The following is a 20,568-nucleotide window of genomic DNA, read 5'->3' on the forward strand; positions in this document are numbered from 1 at the left end:
AACATTTTTTTTGATAAAATGCGCCTTTTACGAAATATAGCCACAAAAAGATGGATTCACCTTAATATTTTTTTGTTTTTTTAAGGATCATGCATGGTGTGGGTCTCGTGGCGCAGGGGTAGCGGCTTCGGCTGCCGATCCCGATGATGCTATGAGACGCGGGTTCGATTCCCGCCTTATCCACTGAGCTTCTATCGGATGGTGAAGTAAAACGTCGGTCCCGGTTTCTCCTGTCTCGTCAGAGGCGCTGGAGCAGAAATCCCACGTTAGAGGAAGGCCATGCCCCGGGGGGCGTAGTGCCAATAGTTTCGTTTCGTTTTTGCATGAAATATTTTTCGAAAACTTCAGAAAACATTGAAAATTTCTAATGCCAATATCTCAGCAACTAATGGTCCAATTTTCAATGTTAAAAATGAAACATTTGTAAAGTTATCTGAAATCTTCGAAAAAAAAATGTTTTTTTTAAACGGTCACTCATGGACACTATTAATAAAAACCGGAAGGCTGATTATTATTCATTAACACCTAAACTCCCAAGCTCGAGAAAAAGGGGGAGTTTCCATATAAATTCCCCTTTCTTCTCGAGCTTGGGAGTTCAGGTGTTAAAATAAAGCTTTAGGTGGTCATATCTCTAAAACGGCACATGTTATCAAAATTTCTGTTAAATACTTTCCGATTAGAAATTTGATTTCACTCAAAAACTGTTGTTAAAAAAAAAGTAAGGTGTCATCCATAAAGTATGTCACGCTCTAGGGGGGGATAGGGGCGTCTGAGCAAGTGTGACATTGCATGTTATAAGTATAGGAAAAGCGTGACAAAGGGGGAGAGGGTCAATTTTGGCAGATTTTAGCGTGACATATTTTATGGATGAAGCCTAAGATTGCTATTTTTTCCAAAAAAACGCAATTTGAATAAAAAATCATAGGCGGCACAATTTTTGTTCACAAATTTTGTTCGTTCAAAATAAGCGGATTTTGTCCTTTACAATATATATTTAAAAAAAAAGTACGAGAAATAAGAAAATTTGGAAAAAAAATTGGAGCCATTTTTTTCTGTGTCCCTATTTTTTTGTGAATCCATCAATACCTACAACTTTGCCGAAGATACCAAATCGATCAGAAAATTCTTTTAAAAGATAGAGGTTTTCGAATATTCACGTACCATTTTGTAGGAACAGCTGCCTAAGTTTTTTGGAGCCATGTAGGGACGAACCAATAACACACAATGGCTTTTTTGGTCATAGGAAAGGCCCCCACAAATAGAAAAAAATACTACAAAAAGACACGAAATTTGCCGGTTTCGTAGAGAGTTACCCTCATTTGTTTAGCTTAACAGTTTAAATTTCTAATAATTTATGATAATAAGTAGAACTGAAAAGTAGTGACAGTTCATTCACCGTTTCATCCTGACTACCTAACCTAAAGGAAAAGTGCAGCGTAAGCATATTTAATTCAATCGCAGAAAAAAAAAAACAATGATCACAATCGCGACAAAACAGTTACAGCTATCATGCATTCACCATCTAGACTCCCTTCATGCTTTTTTTTTTACTCACTCCCTGTTGACATGAAATGCATTTTCACAGTTTGTCTCATTACGAAACATTTATGTAAATCAAATGAGATTTATTTGGCTCCAATTTGCGCTCGTTGCGATAAATTTAATTTCACTTTTCCCGATAGAGGATGCTGTTGCTTCGGTGCGATTTTTTCCTCTCTCTGGTGAAATTGCAATGCTTAATTCGTTTTTTTTTTTTGCAAAATGTTTCCTTTTGTGGGTGGTGGTGGTGATCGGTGTCCACCGGAGGGTCGTTTATTGCAGAACAAACAGCAAAAAAAGCATGCGATATAAACTGACCAATTCCTTTTTACTACACGTTGGATTGCAGTACTTTGGGGTACTATTTGGTGAAGAATTGTGTTGCATTCTGGCAAGAAAACGATGAAGATTTTGAGACTAAATAATTCAAATCTTTTTAAGTTCTGGAATGTCCAAACTTGATTAATATAATTAAAAAAAAACTTAAATACTCGGAAATGTTTTTCATGTGGGTTTAGAAAAAAATCTAAAACCTGATAGGTGGATGAGTTCAGATCATTTTTTTCGCACCATTTTCCGCACAGTTGAAGCTTCTGACAGGGCAACAAAAGTACACTGCTTAAAACAATTAGTAATCGGCGAAACAGTTTGTTGTTGTGCTACATTTGCATTTATGGTGCCACCCAACTCGTTCTCCCACCACTCCGTCACAAACCAACCCACAAAAAAAAAAAAACCCCGTTGTTATGTGTTCTGAAAGTGTGTGCTTGTGCACATGTGCGATATAATTATTTTTGAAATTTGTTGACAGTTTCCCGAGTGCATCAACTCAACTCTCTCTGTTTGAAAAGGGAAATTTCGCATGCATTTCGGATAATGGGGGAGGGAAATTCGATTCTCTTTTTTGCTGCTGCTGCAACTGCAACTGAGCCTTCCGGGATCCATAAATATTTGCGTGAGTGGCGTGTCTGTGCGTGTGTCGGAATTCCACGCCAGTGTAACGGTTGTAAAGCTTAATTTAATAATGTTTCAGCTAATTTGTACACAAAATATCCAAAGTATCTCGACAGACAGACAACTGCGGTATTGTTGCGTTTATTTTCATTTTTTTGTTTTATTTTGTTTTTATTTTCAGTTTGTTGTGGCGCATTTCCTTCCTGCATTGCAAACATGCACACACACATTTACAAACACACACACACACACACGTACGATCCTCTCGTCATTTGCGATGGCAGGCAATTTTGGAATGTACCAATCTAGGTAGTTTATGATTATCGTAACGTCAACAACAACTGAACAAGTTTTGATTACACGCGAAACGTGAACGTGAAATGTGTGTAAATATTTGTGAGTGGTTTTGGGTGTTGCGGCTGTTTGGCGCGCGATTTGGACACTTGCGGTGCTGCTCGCTCAAAGGAGTGAGAATTTTGAAATTTCATGAGAATTTTGCAACAGAAGCGATAATTAGGAATAATAATTATTATTATTTTTATTTATTATTGACACTTCACCATAATGTTGGCATTCGTGTCATTTGAAAAAGGATTGGTTAGATTTTGTCTGTTAGATTACAAATTTTAAAATATTTTAATACTGCACTTTCTCTTTCCGAGGTGTTTCCAAGTATGTCCAGAATTGTTCCATAAATCGATGCCTCTGTGCTCTCTTGTACTGAGCTTGCTGGTTTTCCTATCTAGTTAGCCCAAAAGAGCACAGAGGCATCGAAATGCTACAATCCTGTCTCTCCTTGGTAAATCCACGACAGTCTGTCAGGATGTGCTTGATGGTTAATCGAGTTCCACAATTGTCACAAAATGGTGGGTGGCTGCGTTCTAGTAGGTAGGAATTAGGAATAAAATTAATTAAATTCATAACTATTTACTTGTTTTGGAAAAACTGAACTAGATATTTTATACAGGATCCAATGAATAAGTTTTTTATTTGCGTAGATCTCCTACGAATTTCTATTTTAGTGAGGAAAATTGCAAAACACCGTAAATCAAAAAATGAAAATTTATTCATAGGAAATCTAAAAAACTCCGGTACATTATAAGTTTCTTGTAGCGTGGATTGGTGAGCTTTATACAATCATATTCTACTTGATAAATACCAAGAACTTATTTTTCATGACCTTGTGGAGTAATGATACGGGATACATTTCATCACATATCAAAGTAAACATGTTAGGCAATTTTTCAAAACATGATCGAAATGTATAACGCTTTGAATTGATTTACTCTCAAACTCTTCAATCATCGTTGAATTTGAAGAAGTTCCGGGATGCCACATGATTTTTGTCTGTAAAAAAGTCTGTGTATGTCTGTGTATTTGTCTGAAATTCAAATACAGTCGACTCTCTGGCTGTCGATCTTCTGGATATCAATATTGCTCCTGCTGTCAATAAATTTTTCAGTCCCTTCAAGAAGCATGCTTTGATTTTCCGTTCTAAAATTTGATAACTCCCGCTCTCGACGGTCCCTTCAATATCGACAACGAGAGAGTCGACTGTTTATCAATTTCCAGTTCCTTGGTTTATAGATGACCCCATTGTTTGAAACATTTTCAATATAAAAATAGTTCATATAATGATTTTAATCAGAAAATTGAGCTAAATTGTTTTCGTCATTCAACCCTTTAGGAGCCATCCATAAACCACGTGCAATTTGTTTGAAATTAAAATAAATGTTAAAAAGCTGCATAGAAAGAAATTCTCCACGATTTGTTGATTTGGGCAAAGCGATAATTAAGAAAAAAAAAACAATCAAACAAAAACCATAAAATTTCGCATTTATATTGCATAATATTATTTTTAAAATTACATAAAAAATAGGTTCGATCAATTTCTTCATTAAGCTTCAAGATTAAAGCTCAGAAAACTAAACATATGTAATTTTTTTAAACGATAGGGGCAATCTTTAAGCTCAAAAAAATCGCAAAGCATAAAGATGCAAAATTGCCTGAATAAAAAAAAATAGCATTTACAAAAAAAAAAAAAAAATGGCTAGATTTGAAAAAAATAGCAAAAATTACAAGAAATGTAATGAAAGCAAAAATTGAAAAAAATAACAATCCATTATACCTGAAATCAAGAAAAAAGCACAAAGAGTCAAATTTTGGGTGGATTTAAAAATGAGAAAAAAATCATTAAAAATAATATTGGATGGCTTATAAAAAAATTGCAAAAATACGATATAACGTAGGTTAAATTTTAAATAATCGCATAGAAATTGCAAAATTAACTGAATTTTGAAAATTTGCATTAAAAGGCACTTTTAGCCGGAATTTTTAAAAATAGCAGGAATTTCAACAAATATCAATTTTAGATTCAAGTCCATCCAAATATGAAAACAAAATTACCAAAGAAGCTAAAATTATAAAAAATGCAAGAATCACAAAAGCAGTGCAGTTTTGGCTGGCAAAAATACAAACAATGCAATTTTGACTAGATTAAGAAAAACACAAAAAAAATACAAAAATGCTGTTTTTGAAAAAATGGAAAGAAATCTATATAAGAAAATTTAACGAAAATGCAAATAATACAAAAGTGCTATTCTGGCTAAATTTTAAAAAAAAATATGCAAAAGAGCAAAAAATGTTTTATGCCTATTTGAAAGAATTAAACAAAAATGTTTTTTAGCTTAACGTGTCAAATTTCTAATAAAATGCAATATTTGCTGATTAAAAAAAAATATTTTGGCTTAATTTGGAAAATTTGCATAAAAATGGCTTATTCAAATAATTTGCAAAAATAATCATGATTTTTGGGGGAAACTAAACAATTCAGAATAAAAATCCAAAAAAGCAAATTTGAATGGATTTGAGAAATTTAATGAAATACGTATTTTCTATACATAAAATTTAAGGCGCATTTTTAAAAATGTAGAAACAAACTAAATTTTGCCACTGTCGTCCAATACGGGCCCTAGTTTTGATAAATTTAAAGAAAAATCAAATTTAACTAAAATTAAAAACTGGAAGAACTCATAAAATACAGTATTAGCTGAAATTTTAAAATTTGCAATTTATGCAAAATGAGTTTTGACTGGAATTCAAAAAAATGTAAAAAATATGCAAAAAAAGATAATATAAACATGTAAATTAATTAAAGAAAATCATTTGGAAAACATGAAAAATTGGCAATAAAATGCAATTTAGGATGGATCTGAAAAAATCAAAACAATACATGCATTTTGTTAAGCAAACTATCAAAGGAATATTTAATAAATATCGGAATAAACTTCATTTTGGTAAAATCACCAGGGCACTACGTCCAACACAGGGCCAATCACACTATTCAGTCCTTAAACCACTCATGTTGCATCGATTCATAGTTTCATTTTGTTTCGAATCAACAACATTTTTTCCCTTAAATTGCTACTGTTGCCATGCAGACTCGGATTACTGCGTGGGATCTCGGTGTCCGATTGACCGGTTCCAGCAAGCGAGGGGACCATACGTGAAAGCCCCGAAGACTACAAGGGGAACCAAAACAGTTCCCCATGTATTCATTGGGTTCCCTGGTGAATGGAAAAAGGGCGATTCCCGCGATGCAACATGCGAACCATGTTTCGTTTTTCTCGCACCCGGTGGCCAATCCAGGCTCTGGCACTCTGACGTTGTACGTGCTTCGGCGGCGTTGCTGGCCATGACCACCCAGCAACAGAACACATGTTTTAAAAAAAACGGTTCAGTGGGTTCCGAAAAAAATAAACTCCCACTCAAAGTTGTTGAAGGGCAATTTTGGTGGTGATGGTGAATGGTGGTGGCGAGCGCGAAAATAAAACCGAATAAAAGTGGAAAAATAAATGCTCTCGACGAAATGAAAGACCACCTCCCCGCACTTCCACCATCGGCAACATGAACCCTTTTACTGAGTAGATTTTTTTTTATACTGAAAGAAAAAAAAAAGTAGACGGCAAAGTGAGGGGGTAATGCACACAGTTTATTGTGATGAATATAGAGCAAATTACTCTGTGAACTGGTTAATCGGTGCGGTAAATGAATTACTTGTTGGAACTCGTCGCTTTGTAAAATTTCCCTCACTCTTTTTTTCTACTTTTTTTTTCTTCTCTCCTTTGTAAATGTTGATCATTACCCGGTTTAATTATATCGGACCAAGATTGTCATGAAGGGAGCACTAAAAAACTCGTTACTTGGTTGTGCGAAGTCTGTTACTTTGATGTTTCGCTATGCTGTTGGGGGCAAGCTTTGAAGAGAGTGATGTTTGTGGTCGTTCAGTGCAAAACTTTGGTTTCAATTTAGACGAAATAGGGACTGCCTAATTGTATATTTATTGGTTATTTTCAATTGAATAGTTCGAAATCATCAGATTATTTTAAAATATTCAAAATAAAATTAAAATTTGAACTATTCAGTAAGTGCTTCATTGCTGAATCTAATGTTTATATAATTGTTAGGCCGTTGCAAATATTTTTTGATGTTTATATCAATAGACTCTGACCAAAGTCGGGTAATAAATTCTTTTTAGAAACATTATTACTTGTTATAATTGGTTTACGATTTGGAAGTTGTTGTTCAGTTAAATTATTATCTTTATGGCTACTTTAATAGCCTGTCCCATTTTGAGGTTTTGTCGAAGAATTTCAGGTGCTCACTTCTTAAATGATAAATTATGATGTAAGGAACAATGTTTTCTTAGACAAGAAAAAATAAAAAAAATACTTTATCGCACCCCCTAGTCGATTTACTGAAAAAGTCACTTTTTTGAACAAATTTTCTTAAATCACTTGGAATTAATACAAAAACGCCCTTGTTCGGGCCTGGCCGACATGGGAAACGGTGGACTGTATGGTTGTTAGTTGCGGGGAACGGAAAACACCGGAGATTACGTTTTCTACTTTTATTTCTCCCACTTTTCCTTCTTCCTCCTGCTACTACTCTAAAAACTGTGCTTCGTCCTTCTCGATCGGAGGTTGTATGCGGACTGACTTGGCGCGCTGCCCGCGCGCTCTTGGTGTGTTGCAAATGACGACGTTTCTCCCTCGTCGTCGGCAACGCAGATGGTCGTCACGGTGGGGTTTCTGGCTTCGTTCGTACCGAACATACTCCCCCCGTTGAGGTCCCTCAACTATTTGGTTCGGCCCACACAACGCTTCCGGTGGATGGCTGTGGACTGGTCCGCCGGTTCTCGTCGCTCGCCGACGTCTTCGATGGCCGGTAAAACGGCGTGAAACTCTCGGAGGTTGCTCCTGCGCTTGCTGGGTTGAGCTGACTCGGGATCGCGTGACAACTTGTCCGGTGGGATTGTCGAATGCCAGCTCTTGCGCCGGCGATCGACCGTTCGCTGGAAACGTCTGAGTTGATCTCGTACTTGGAACGGTTCATCTTGGCTGGGCGGTTCATGAAAGCTACCTTGGGGGTAGATCACGAGCTTCAACGCGACTGGTTGACTCTGCACTTGAGCGATCAGAAACCAGATGGTGAACCACCTCTGGCAGTTTGTGATCTGAATGCTGGGCACACGACGGCCCGTGTCTACGTTGGCGATCTTGTACGAGGTTAGGTTGGACTGATTACTTACTGACTTGTGGCGTTTTCTCGACTGGTTGACCACGTGCACTTCTGACGATGCAGGCTCGGAGTGGGATCGGGATTGGGTTGATCGGCTACATTTCAACTCGGGTTCTTCGGCGAGACCCAAGTCATCGGGAGGACGCTCCTCTTCGACGTGGACTACACTTTTGTCCAGATGTACGCGGCTTGGTAAGGGAAGTCTACGCTTGTCTGGTGCCTTGGCCGCTGGCTGCGGCAGCGGTTTGTACACTGGGACGGTCATCACCATCGCAAAGTCCATGTTGTAACTGCCGTTCTGATGGAAGCAGTTCGGCTTTTGCTCGGATTCTGGTACGTCCATCTTCTGTAGACCGCTGTCGCTGTGGACACGGCGTTGTTCTGGCTCGCCGTGGTGAACGGAATTTTGAATCACTTTAGGTTGTAGTGGCTCAGTCTTCACGGTCGCTTCTGGTTTGAGTTCACTGTTGTGTGGGGGAACTTGGTTGAACGGGAACACTGCTGGCAGCACGTTGTCGGGTTCAGTTTCGGTGGTGACGTCCTTTAAGTGTCCGGTTGGATACGTCGGCTCACTGCTACTCTCATCGGGGAAGTCGGACTTGGTGTCCGCACTCGAGTTCGTGGTGACTTTCTCACCTAGTCGGGAGGCGACTGAATTCGGTTGGTCCGAGTTCTGGCTTGGCCGGGAATCGCTGCCAAGCTTGTAGGTGGATTCGATGGCGACCGGCTCCGCAGTTGCCGTCTGCTGCTCCTGAAGGGGTTTGGGAGGTGGTAATACGGTCTTGCACTGATCGAGGGGCGCTAGTTTTGGCGGATTCCTTGTTGGTTTGTGGACTGCGATCTTGTCCGGAGTTACGCGGCTTGAAAGGGGAACTTCACACTTGTCTGGTGCCCTTGCCGCGGTCTGCAGCAGCGTTTGGTCCTCCGGGACGGTCATCAGCGTCGCAAAGTTCGGGATGGATCCGATCCGGAGGCGGCAAATCTGGAGTTGGCTGTGCTTGTGGATTTGGACCCCACATTGGAGGCCGCTATCGCTGCGGACACGGCGCTGGTCGGCTTCGTCGTCGGAACATCGCACCACTTCCTGTTGCAGCGGCTCTATATGCACGATGGTTTCAGCTTCTAAATTGGACAAGTCACTGTCGTGACGAAAAACTTGGATGGACGGGACCATTGCTGGCTGCACTCGGCCTGACTCCGATTCGGGGGTGACGAACTTAGACTCGCAACTGGTTGCCTCGAGCAAGTCGGACCTGGCGTTCGCATTGGTTTCCCTCGCTGATCGGGAATCGGCTGCACTCGGCTGGTCCGAGCTCTGGATTGTCAGGGATTCGCCGCCAAGTCCGCTGGCAGAATCGATGACGATCGGCCTCGTGGGAGCAGTCTGTTGGTTCTGGAGGAGTTTGTGGCTCGGTGCAGGCTTTGGAACGTCCACTTGGTTGGCCTCCCAGGCCTTATGCATCTTTTTCAGCCATACTTTTGCTTGCAAGTGCTGCTGGCGTTGCGCGATTAGGGTTGGTGTTGGCTCCTTTCTCTCTGCTTCGATCTGCATTTCTGCCACCGCAGTGGCAACATTGTAGAAACTTGCATCGTTCCTCTCGAATTCAGCCTCCTGCTGAGCGAGGTCCTCTTCTGGGATGAGTCCGAGGATCGTAAGGTGGTGCTGGCTGTGCTCTCGGAACGCTGCACACAAGAAGTCGTACAGGGTTGTCAGCTGTGGTAGCGTGGGTTGGTACAAACCCAGAAGAAGATCCTCTACAAACACCACCTTCTGTTCCGCCAGGTGTCGCTGCTGTAACGCATATGTCAACTTCTTCTTCATTGTTTGATCCATGGCCGCTTCCCGCTAGCCGGGAAGCCCACGTCGAGGATTTGGTTTGTGCTGCTGGGTCGCAGCGCTTCGTCTGGAAAAGTTCGTCCCCTCGGATGGCCAACGACACTTCTCGTTGCGTCACTTTTTTGATCGGTGACACACACACGCGCGCAAACGCATTTGCTCGCGAGCTCGGCTCGGAACGGGTTGGATCGGGAACGCTTGAACTGGGACTACTCGCCGGCTTTGTTCATCCGCGCGAGAGCAATTCGTCGGGTGAACTGCTTGGACGAAGTTCCTAGGATGGACAGCAGGGGGAACTTGGGTAGGAATGACTCGCCGGCTTTGTACATCCGCGCGAGTTACCTTCCGGATATCCGACTCCCGATGACTTCCACGGCTGGACAGTCGCTCGGAAATGGTCGAGCTGCGATGGGGCAGCGGGGTGGGGAACTTGGACAGGAGCTCTCGATCGGCACTTTCCTGTCGCTTCCGGAACGCGGATATGGAGGGAACGGGAAAACTTGGGCAGGAACGACTCGCCGGCTTTGTGCATCCGCGCGAGTTCAGTTCGACGGTTCAACTGCAGAAAGGAAGTTCCAAGGGTCGACACTTCCGGGAATCCGACTTCCGATGACCTCCACGGCTGGACAGTCTCTCGGAAACGGTCGAACTGCGATTGGACGCAGGGGGAACTTGGGCAGTAGCGCTTCTTGGTACTCTCCGGTTGCTTCCGGAGCGGCTGGGCTAGTCCCGGTTGGAACCGGCGACTTCAATTCTGGAGACTTGAGCTGGTTTCAAATCCGGTTCGATGTGACCATGTTCGGGCCTGGCCGACATGGGAAACGGTGGACTGTATGGTTGTTAGTTGCGGGGAACGGAAAACACCGGAGATTACGTTTTCTACTTTTATTTCTCCCACTTTTCCTTCTTCCTCCTGCTACTACTCTAAAAACTGTGCTTCGTCCTTCTCGATCGGAGGTTGTATGCGGACTGACTTGGCGCGCTGCCCGCGCGCTCTTGGTGTGTTGCAAATGACGACGTTTCTCCCTCGTCGTCGGCAACGCAGATGGTCGTCACGGTGGGGTTTCTGGCTTCGTTCGTACCGAACAGCCCTTTTGGAATGTTATTTGCGTGTATTAGCTGCAATTTAAATCGCTTGCAAGTTCGGTCAAATCTCGGTTTTCGTTCCATTTTGATTGATATTTTACTCACAGAACTATTTTTGTTTAATGTTTTCTCATGTTCTGATTATCTTAAGAATATCGTATGATCGCATTTTTTTTTTATTTTATCGGGGCTAGACTTAATGAATAATTTTATTAATATTTATATAGAAAAATAGAAAAATAAAAATTCTAAAGCTTTTTTTATTGTTTATTATTTTATGAAAAGTGTTCGAAAATGTCTTCTAGAAATTAATTTTAATGCAACTGTCCAAATAAATTTATCCAAATGGAGCTGGTTTTCGTAAAATTTTCTTCGGTTTTCTTTAATATATACTCATGTTAGCTAAACTCCCTGCCAAATTACAAAATATTCTTAAAATAATCAGAACATGAGAGAACATTAAACAAAAATAGTTCTGTGAGTAAAATATCTTTCATAATCGAACGAAAACCGGGATTTGACCGAACTTACAAGCGATGTAAATTGCAGCTAATACACGCAAATAACATTCCAGTAGCTCCAAAACATAACTGTTTACCTGAAATAAGATTCCAAATTCGGATTCAGCGACCAAAATTACTATAAGAAAGCATACCCTGACCTTTAAGACATATGCTTGCAACGTCGTGTAATTAGTAGGCCTTGCTTCTGAATTCTGAGAAATTTTGAAAATTGGCACTTTTTTCTCACTAAAACTCAAATATCTCCAAAACCTATCGTTCAAGCAAAATACACATCAGATTGAAACAGTTTTTGTATTGATTCCAAGCGATTTTAGAAAATTTGATTAAAAAAGTGACTTTTTTCAGTAAATCGAATAGGGGGTGCGAGAAAGTATTTTATTATTTTTTCTTGTCTGAGAAAAAATTGTTCTTGACATCATAATCTATTATTTAAGAAGTGAGCATCTGAAATTCCTCGACATGACCTCAAAATGGGACAGGCTACTACTTTAATTATGTGAATTTACATGTATTTTTGGAGGCAAAACAAAATTATCTTTCTTTTAAAAAGATTACATTTTTGGGAAGCATTTTTGGGAAGCATTTTTGGGAGTTTCTCAAATATTATCTAGAGACATCGAGATATTCTATGCATGAAGTAGTTGAATTAGTATAAGAGTAGCAATTACTTATACTCAACAGTTATCCAATTCCAATTTCCATAACCCCACTCAATGACAACCGTTTAGCACCATCATTCATACATTCATTCATGTTTAAACCACAACATTTACTCATCGAATTATCATCATCTCCGGTCCGATTAGCAATTACAGTCAGCCCCAGTAAACACACCGCCACCACTCGACATTATGCCTCCATTCAGCAAAAATAACCCGTCCACGCTGCGCTGCAATACGCGATGGTGCTGCACTCTTTTTTCCCACCCATAAAGCATTATCTCTGCCACAACGATCGCCCGGGCAGTGTGATGGCTCACAAAAGGTGTGGGTGGGTGATGCTATCTTGGACTCGGTTGATGCCGCATCTAGAAATGAATCAATACTAGGCCCATCTACCATAGTCTTTATCCGACACGAGGAGAAAGAGGTGGTTCACATTTCACGCCTTATCGCCCAAACAAAATGACGCGTGTGTATGCGATTATTGTATGAGGCTAGTATTTTCTGTTAAGCGCCACCACCACTTGCGTAGGTGGTTGATGGTTGAAATAGATATGATCTTCAGACCATTCAAAGTGCCGCCCACACAACGTACAATCATCCTCTAATGTGATACATATGTAAGCAGAGCACTTAATTATCGTTAATTATCGATTGCTGGTCGATTCTGGCTGTTGCTGGCTCGAGGGGGTGCGGTTACAGGCCATAGAGCACGGATAGGGCGTCAATTGTTAGGTTAACCGCTCGAGAGCTGATGTTCAAGTGCACCGCTGAACGTAATCCATTAACTGGTGAGTTCTGTCTGTGTCTGCAGCCGGAAAGTGGGAAACCCTAACCGAATTTGAATAGGAATAATTAAATGCATGTTTCAAATTAGGGCAGGCTCAACAATGGAGGAAGGCATTCGATTCGTGATATTAGATGGCCAATTATTGAGGTGATAATGATTATTGTGGTGTGCAATTCCGTATTTTTGGCGGACTATGACAACCGTGTTGGTTCTAATATCAGAATGAAAATTGTGCCAAGTGAAACAATGTCTGGATTATGTCCCAAGTAACAATTTTAGTTTTGTTGTAGTTTTGAAGAGGTTGTACAGAATACTTCGGATAATGTATGAGAGATGCTTTTTAGTCCCACATGCTGAGTTAAATACGAGTTAAATAAGCAATAAAGCCAAAATGGACTATTTTAGGAGGTTAGCCAGTGCAAAAATGAAGAGTTTCATGAGACAGAATAATTTTATTGTATGCTTTATTGATGCTTTAAAGAGCTCTACAAGATACGAATTATGCTGTCTAGCTGGGAAATAAGTTTTGTTGTAGCCTGAAAGAATTCTTAAATTCTTATAACAGAACAAAATGCATTTTCAATTACTCTGCAAGGAAACCAAAAGCCTGTATCGTAGACTGATAATCATGCATAATTATTTTATTGAAGGCAATGATTCTTCTTCTAAACTGAACCAAGAAAATACTTATGGTCGACATTAATTCACAAGTCAATAATATTAAAGCCATAAATATCAGTGATCAAATCTCTCATGTAATGCACTGTAACGGTAATGCCGAAAAAAATCATCGAACATTTTTATGAGATAGTTCGAAAAAATGGTACGCGCCTTCTCAAATCATTAGAAAAAGTTTGTTATTTTACCTAAAAAAATAATTTAAGTACGGTCATTGCTCAAGAATTCAACATGGCTACGCTTTTCAGTAACATTATTCTTTAGGCAATATGGCGACATTTATTAAATATACTTATTCTTGTTTGAAACTGTTTTAAATTCATTTCTTCTTTAAATGCTCTTTCTCAAAACTGACTAGGAATAACTTGTTTTAAGAGTGATTTATTAAGGTTTCAGTCAGGATAATGTAGCTTTCTACGGGTTTTATTCAAGATTCAATCGCCTAAGCTGAGACCGTAGCGCTTGCCTGTCATCGATTACTGCAAAAAGATCCGACTAGAGAAATCGCCAAAATTTCACAACAATTCAATAAAAAAACAACAGCGTTTGTTCGTTGTAATGGTGTTTTTATTACATAATATACACTAACCAAGCTACTTTATATACAATTCATTGTAAACACTATTACCATCACAGGTTGATAAGCGCTGGACTGTCCTGAAGAATAGCTTATTTTCACCTTTTCATCTTGTAGTTGATTATACCTTTGACCCCACCTGTACAACATACACTGGACAAATAATATTACTTTTTAAACGTTTAAATTATCTGTGAAACAAAAATCTTAACTGAAATTAAAAAAAAACTCAGCTTAGCTCACTCAAACAGCACCAGCAAATTGCAAATGACAGCGCGTAGCAATACACGGTATAATATCTGGATGGTTTTGTATAAGAAAACTTGCAGAATTCAAAGTTTTATCAATTTCTTTTTGAAAACCATTAGCACTTTAAACTGTTCTGATCAAGTCTTGAAGGTTTTCATTAAAAAGTCTGCGAGAAACACTCTACAAAACAAAATGTGTAAAACGCCATGTTACGATATTATAAATTGCGAAAAAAACATAATTATGTAACTAACAGGATATCGATGCCAAATAAAATTACTATTAATTTCATAAAAATAATAACAAGCAACAACTGCACAGGCGCCATTTCTGCAATAAAAAATTCTGGAAATAAATCGGCAATTCGGTAAATCGGTAATCATTTCGTAGAAAAAAAACACAACCAAAACCACCAATTTATTCTTTTTATTATTCTCAGTAAACTTTTTTAAACTTTTCATTAAGAGATCACTTGTAACTGCACTTAAAAGCTGGATCAAAACAATTCGTCTCCTTGCACTGTGTTTCTCGTTCTACAACTGAATAAATTGAAGTGACAGTTCAAATCCAACAAGATTGGTCAAATTCCTTATGAAGACGAAAAAGGTTTATTGCAGACTTCGTCAAGATATTCAAGCTTCGCCATGTATTCTTCAGGAAATCTCGAAGTGTAACTAAAAAACTGAATTAAAACTTCTAAGTAGAATTCCTAATCAAGTCTGGAAGAAACCTTGAAAGTATGTTGAAGGTTTCGCTAGATGAAAACCTGTTGGCTTTGATAAAAGTTTTTATAAAACATTGTTGCATCCAATAAAACTGTTTAAAAACCATATAAGAATATACAGCATTTGAATTGTTACTTGGGGTATAATTAGTTTTATTGAAAAAGTATCAATCTGAAAATATTTATTTCAATTTAAAAAACATGATGAATTTGTTAGTATCGGTAACTTGAAAAATCAATAATAACTCTTGGTGCTCATAGCTCGGAGACAGTGTTTTGAAAGTCAATGAAAATTGGAAATCTATTTTTTTTAATTTTTGAAAAGAGAAACAAACAAAACAAATTATAGCAATGGTTTTCAAGAAAAATAAGAGGTAAAATTGCATTATTCGACAAAATTATTCGTTATTTTCTTTAATAAAAAAAAGATTTTTCAGACAACTTTTCAGGAATATTTTTGGCTTCTTTTTGTGTTTGGACTTGGCAATCCAAGCAACTTTGTCGAAGACACCAAAATCATATTTCGCAATCTATTCAGAGCAATTCAGAGCTCAGTTTTAGAGAAACACGATGTTCGGGGCACTTTGAAAGCTCTAAAAAATACAAAAAAAATTTTTTTTGACAAATCAATTTGGACTTAAGTGTCAAAAGCTACAGCCATTTTAAGTTAAAAAACCCGATTTAATATCACCAGAGGTGAAATAGAGCCTTTCTTACAAAATGATGAAACTCCGAGAAATATATTGGCGCAATTAATTTTTCAAAAACATAATGATACCATCCAGTGAGAATTTTACCTAAAGCTTCGAATCTTTTTAGGCTAAACTTCAAATGCCATTTTTTTTTAATTTCAGAAGTACATTATTTGTCGCAAGAAATTTAAATTTAATTAAGAAAAACATATTGGATTGACATTATTAGAAAAAAAAAATAAAGAGTACTCAGTCTATAATGTTAGTCTATGATTAACTTAAAAAAAGATGTATCGCTATTGCACTTTGTCGATCAATTATGAGAAGCCAGAAAGAACGCTTTCACGCGCAGCATAAAACGCGCAAGCGTAAAAGCGCTGGCGTTGAAGCTTCGACTTGACGACTTGTCGAGCTTTCGAACGAGAACGAGCCGGGACTTCGAATTTGATGTTCAGTATATGATTTTGTATAAATCCAAAAATTTAATAGGAAAAAATAGGGTAAAAATAAGCCGAAAAACACTAAAATCGCTATATCCCTGGAAATACATTTTGGAAAAGCTTCAAATTTTGGGCCCAAACAGTTTATGGCGCATGTTTTCGAATGGCTTTTTGTTTGAAACTGAATTCTTTAAATTTGATAGTGTTATCTGTAAAATAGTCCAAAAAATACCTCTAAAAATGGCTTTGACCACATTTACTGGTCGAAAATTGTGAATCGAAAAATAAAATGTTCGTCTCCGACCCCACGGCTACAGATCTGACTTATAAAAATTGTGGGTTTTACAGGCGGTTTTCCAGTGATGGAAGACACAAATTTTTATGAGCGAATACAGACATCGCTCATGTATTTCAGAAAAAGAGCTCTCAAAAATCAGACTTTGAGTTCCGGGTTTCGGGCCAAAATTCAATCGATAGAGCGCATCTAAACCTTCAATTTAGTAATAGGATTTTTTCCTGGGACGAATCCTCGCCGTGCACGAATTTTTTAAGATTTCTGAAAAAAGCGTTTTTCCAAAAGCAAACCTTAAACCTTTCTTTTGTAAGAAAGGCAAAAAGTCAAACGCTCTCAAATAAAAGTGCGGAATCCAATCGATGTGAAATTTGCTGAGAAGTTTGATCGAGTCGTGAACACTCAGTTAGAAAGATAAATTTAAGTGAAATCACAAAAAAATCCTTGGGGAGAATGATTTTGAATGACCCCTTACCTTTTTTGAGAAATTTGCTCTGTATATAAAGAAAAATCATACTGCTATAACTTTTGAACCAACCGTCTGATTAATACCAAAATTTACTCGAATACAATTCATACCAAATGCTTTCGATCGAGAATGGGCTGGGACTTTGAATTTGATGTTCAGTATATGATTTTGTGTAAATCCAAAAATTTAATAGGAAAAAATAGGGTAAAAATAAGCCGAAAAACACTAAAATCGCTATATCTCTGGAAATACATTTTGGAAAAGCTTCAAATTTTGGGCCCAAACAGTTTATGGCGCATGTTTTCGAATGGCTTTTTGTTTGAAACTGAATTCTTTAAATTTGATAGTGTTATCTGTAAAATAGTCCAAAAAATACCTCTAAAAATGGCTTTGACCACATTTACTGGTCGAAAATTGTGAATCGAAAAATAAAATGTTCGTCTCCGACCCCACGGCTACAGATCTGACTTATAAAAATTGTGGGTTTTACAGGCGGTTTTCCAGTGATGGATGACACAAATTTTTATGAGCGAATACAGACATCGCTCATGTATTTCAGGAAAAGAGCTCTCAAAAATCAGACTTTGAGTTCCGGGTTTCGGGCCAAAATTCAATCGATAGAGCGCATCTAAACCTTCAATTTAGTAATAGGATTTTTTCCTGGGACGAATCCTCGCCGTGCACGAATTTTTTAAGATTTCTGAAAAAAGCGTTTTTCCAAAAGCAAACATTAAACCTTTCTTTTGTAAGAAAGGCAAAAGATGCAAATTTAAAACTTAAATATTTCGAAAAAGCACAGGCTGAATTTTAAGCACCATGTTCTATTTAAAAGGGGAGATCTAGCATTACAAACGCTGGGATAATCGCAGCATTATTTTCCTTTAAATTCGAGGTATATTCATTTGGAAATGTCTAATTAAAAATAGAGCTTTTCTCTAAAACTTAACTCTGAATCGTATGTCGTTCAAAATACTGTTTTTTTTAAGGTTTGCTCAGATGCTTTCTCTAAATTTGGTCCTAGAAGGCGAAGCTTGCGAGATAAAATGTTGGTGTCTTCTTTCAAAATCATCCTAATCGTGTACCACCCTAATTTTCAACCAAACCAAAAGATGCCACTTTCCATATGCAACAACTCTTCTGAAGACATCAAAGCTCCAAAACATCACAATTTTTCAAAAATCCATATTTCACTTAATTTTGTTATCTGGACCACTGTGCTCAATTAACCTACACTTTACATTCAACGAATTTAAATGTTTTTAAAATAGTTTTCAGTTGACTCCACTTAAAAAATCATACAAATTTATAAGTTTCTTTTTTTTTGTTTTTGATTTTAAATTTATCTAAATTTTATCGAAAAAGTTTAGTCTTGCAAGGTGATATAATTTTTTTATAGCCAGTTCAAAAAATTAGATGGCAAAAAAGCCAGATTGTCGTTAATAAACTTGAAAAATGGATATTAAACTTAAAAAAAAACATTGTAAAACGTTTATAAAATTTTGTGCATTTTTAATCAAATATGGTCTTTTTGAGCTTTTTACAAGTTTTGAAATTTTAGAACACAGATTCGTAAAAATGTAAAAAAAATTTTTTAATGCTTTTTGCATTCAAATTTATATAATTATGCTTGAAATTTGAAATTATTTGTTTCAATGTTTTTTTTCCTCATCGACTTCGACCAGGGCTCCGAATCAGGAAATTTACGAGCCAAAGAATAGTATGGACAAAATTTATTTCTTAAAATTCTGAGTTTATGAATTAAAAAATGATTTTGGAAAAGTGTAAAACATGCTTTTGACCTCAACAAAATTCAAAACTCATTTATAATTCTGTTTGAATTCCTATATATTGAAAGAGTTTTGAGAAATTTACTGAACTGTGATTGATTTATCTCTACTTTTTACCGTAAGCACCAATATTATGATACTGTACTCTTTTTCTGTTTTATTAGTGATATTTATTTGATTGAGGTGGGTTTTTTGTCTGAAATTTGATCATTCGTCACTGCTTTTTATATGATTTATTATATTCATTAATGGATAAATTAACGAAATAACTACCGGTTTATCTGAAGTGACGGTATTCACCAATAACGAATTGTTAGAGAAATAGTTAAATTTAAAGTCAAAAGCATAGGAAAAAATGTCCTAATAAAATTAACAACAACAATAATTCAATCGTTATTTTTGAAAAATATTAACATTCCAACGCCCAAGGCTCCAAAAAAGTTGGAACGGTAACTTCAACTAAATAGTTCTCGGGCATAACTCAACCAATCAAGATGATTCTTCTTTCCAGTGATTTGTTAGGATGCCTAGATGATTCTAGAACTTTGCAGAACTTAATTTGATCAAATCTGTAATTTTTACGATCAAAAACATCGTTCCACCTTTTTTTCCGCTTGTAAAAAAAAAATTCGCCAAATATTCCGCGGAAGCAATCGTTTTTAAAAAAGGTGGAACGATGTTTTCAGTCGCAGAAATTACAGATTTGATCAAATTAAGTTCTGCAAAATTTTAGGATCATCTAGACATCCTTACAAATCACTGGAAACAAGAATCGTACCGATTGGTTGAGTAATGCCCGAGATCCAGCGAGTTGAAGTTACCGTTCCACCTTTTTTGGGAGGCTTGGGCGTCCGTGTAAGTTGGACATGCGTTGAGCGTTCCAGTGTTAAATGATTTTTTTACTCTTAACGGTGCATATCAACCAGAGCTTCTGCACATAGTGTTACAAACATTTTAGTATGTTCAAAAAAACAGGAACTATCGATAACAATTTTTAGTCATCCGCTAGGCTTTCGATTTGGTCAATTTTTATAATCAAATTATTTCAGGATTGGTTCTATAAGTTCAACAATTTTAGAAAAAAAGAAGACAACAACTGTATTGGTTGCTGTGTACCCTTAAAATAAATAACATCAAGTTAAAATAGCATTTTGGCTTTTTGTTACAAATAAAAACAAAACCATAACAAAAAAAAAACAGAGTAATGGGGTCGGATATTCATGAAAATCAGAAACCAAAATAATGTAGTAGAAGTAGATGTCGACATACTACCAGATGAAGGGGTTTTGGCCAGCATGTTCAGACCAACTTGTTTTCGTTACCTGCAAGAAAAAAGAAAAAGAATAATTTTAATAACTCAATTTAAGAATATTTTTTCAATCATCCACAAATTTTGTTACTCCACAATCAATAACGAGTAAACCCTGCTCAGTTGTTTCCCCCAGAACCATTAAATAATAAAAAAAGGAGTTCAAAATTGCAAAAGAAGGGTCAGCACCCAATAAACAACTCAACCGCCGCCGCGACCGTCGCCGATTCACCGCCGTTGAAAAACCCATAAAACGCAGCCGCGGCGATCCCCGTCGATTAAAAATTTACCCAACCCGGTCCAGAATTTGACCAGTTCTTTTTCAGACTCGTAAAATTGACTCTTTCTGTATTTTTGTGGTCTTGTCTTTTTTAAATTG

At 37.6% G+C, this 20,568-nt stretch overlaps 2 protein-coding genes across 4 annotated transcripts in view; both read right to left on the minus strand.

The window, feature by feature from the left end:
• The window catches only part of LOC120427216 (heparan sulfate 2-O-sulfotransferase pipe), a 308,534-nt gene that overhangs the window by 187,272 nt on the left and 100,694 nt on the right, over window positions 1–20,568 (minus strand). The gene's annotated exons all lie outside the window — the stretch shown is intronic.
• LOC128093242 (uncharacterized) lies at window positions 7,362–10,883 on the minus strand. Of its 3 annotated transcripts, none has more exons than XM_052709324.1 (2): window positions 10,785–10,883; window positions 7,362–10,184 (listed from the first exon to the last, which is right to left on the minus strand). In XM_052709324.1, the coding sequence occupies exon 2, from the start codon at window positions 9,905–9,907 to the stop codon at window positions 7,631–7,633; it is 2,277 nt and encodes a 758-aa protein (XP_052565284.1). In that variant the 5' UTR covers window positions 9,908–10,184; window positions 10,785–10,883; the 3' UTR covers window positions 7,362–7,630. The 3 variants fall into 3 exon arrangements, with proteins under 3 accessions (XP_052565284.1, XP_052565285.1, XP_052565283.1); XM_052709325.1 differs by lacking the exon at window positions 10,785–10,883 and having other exon boundaries at window positions 7,545–7,993; window positions 8,084–10,539; XM_052709323.1 differs by lacking the exon at window positions 10,785–10,883 and adding an exon at window positions 10,253–10,539 and having other exon boundaries at window positions 7,547–10,184.

The sequence above is a fragment of the Culex pipiens genome, chromosome 3, assembly GCF_016801865.2.
Source record: "Culex pipiens pallens isolate TS chromosome 3, TS_CPP_V2, whole genome shotgun sequence".
Taxonomy (NCBI): Eukaryota; Metazoa; Arthropoda; class Insecta; order Diptera; family Culicidae; genus Culex; species Culex pipiens.

Coding starts and splice junctions, on each gene's coding strand:
- LOC128093242 (XM_052709324.1), bottom strand. CDS start 9,907: ATGGATCAAACAATGAAGAAGAAGTTGACATATGCGTTACAGCAGCGA.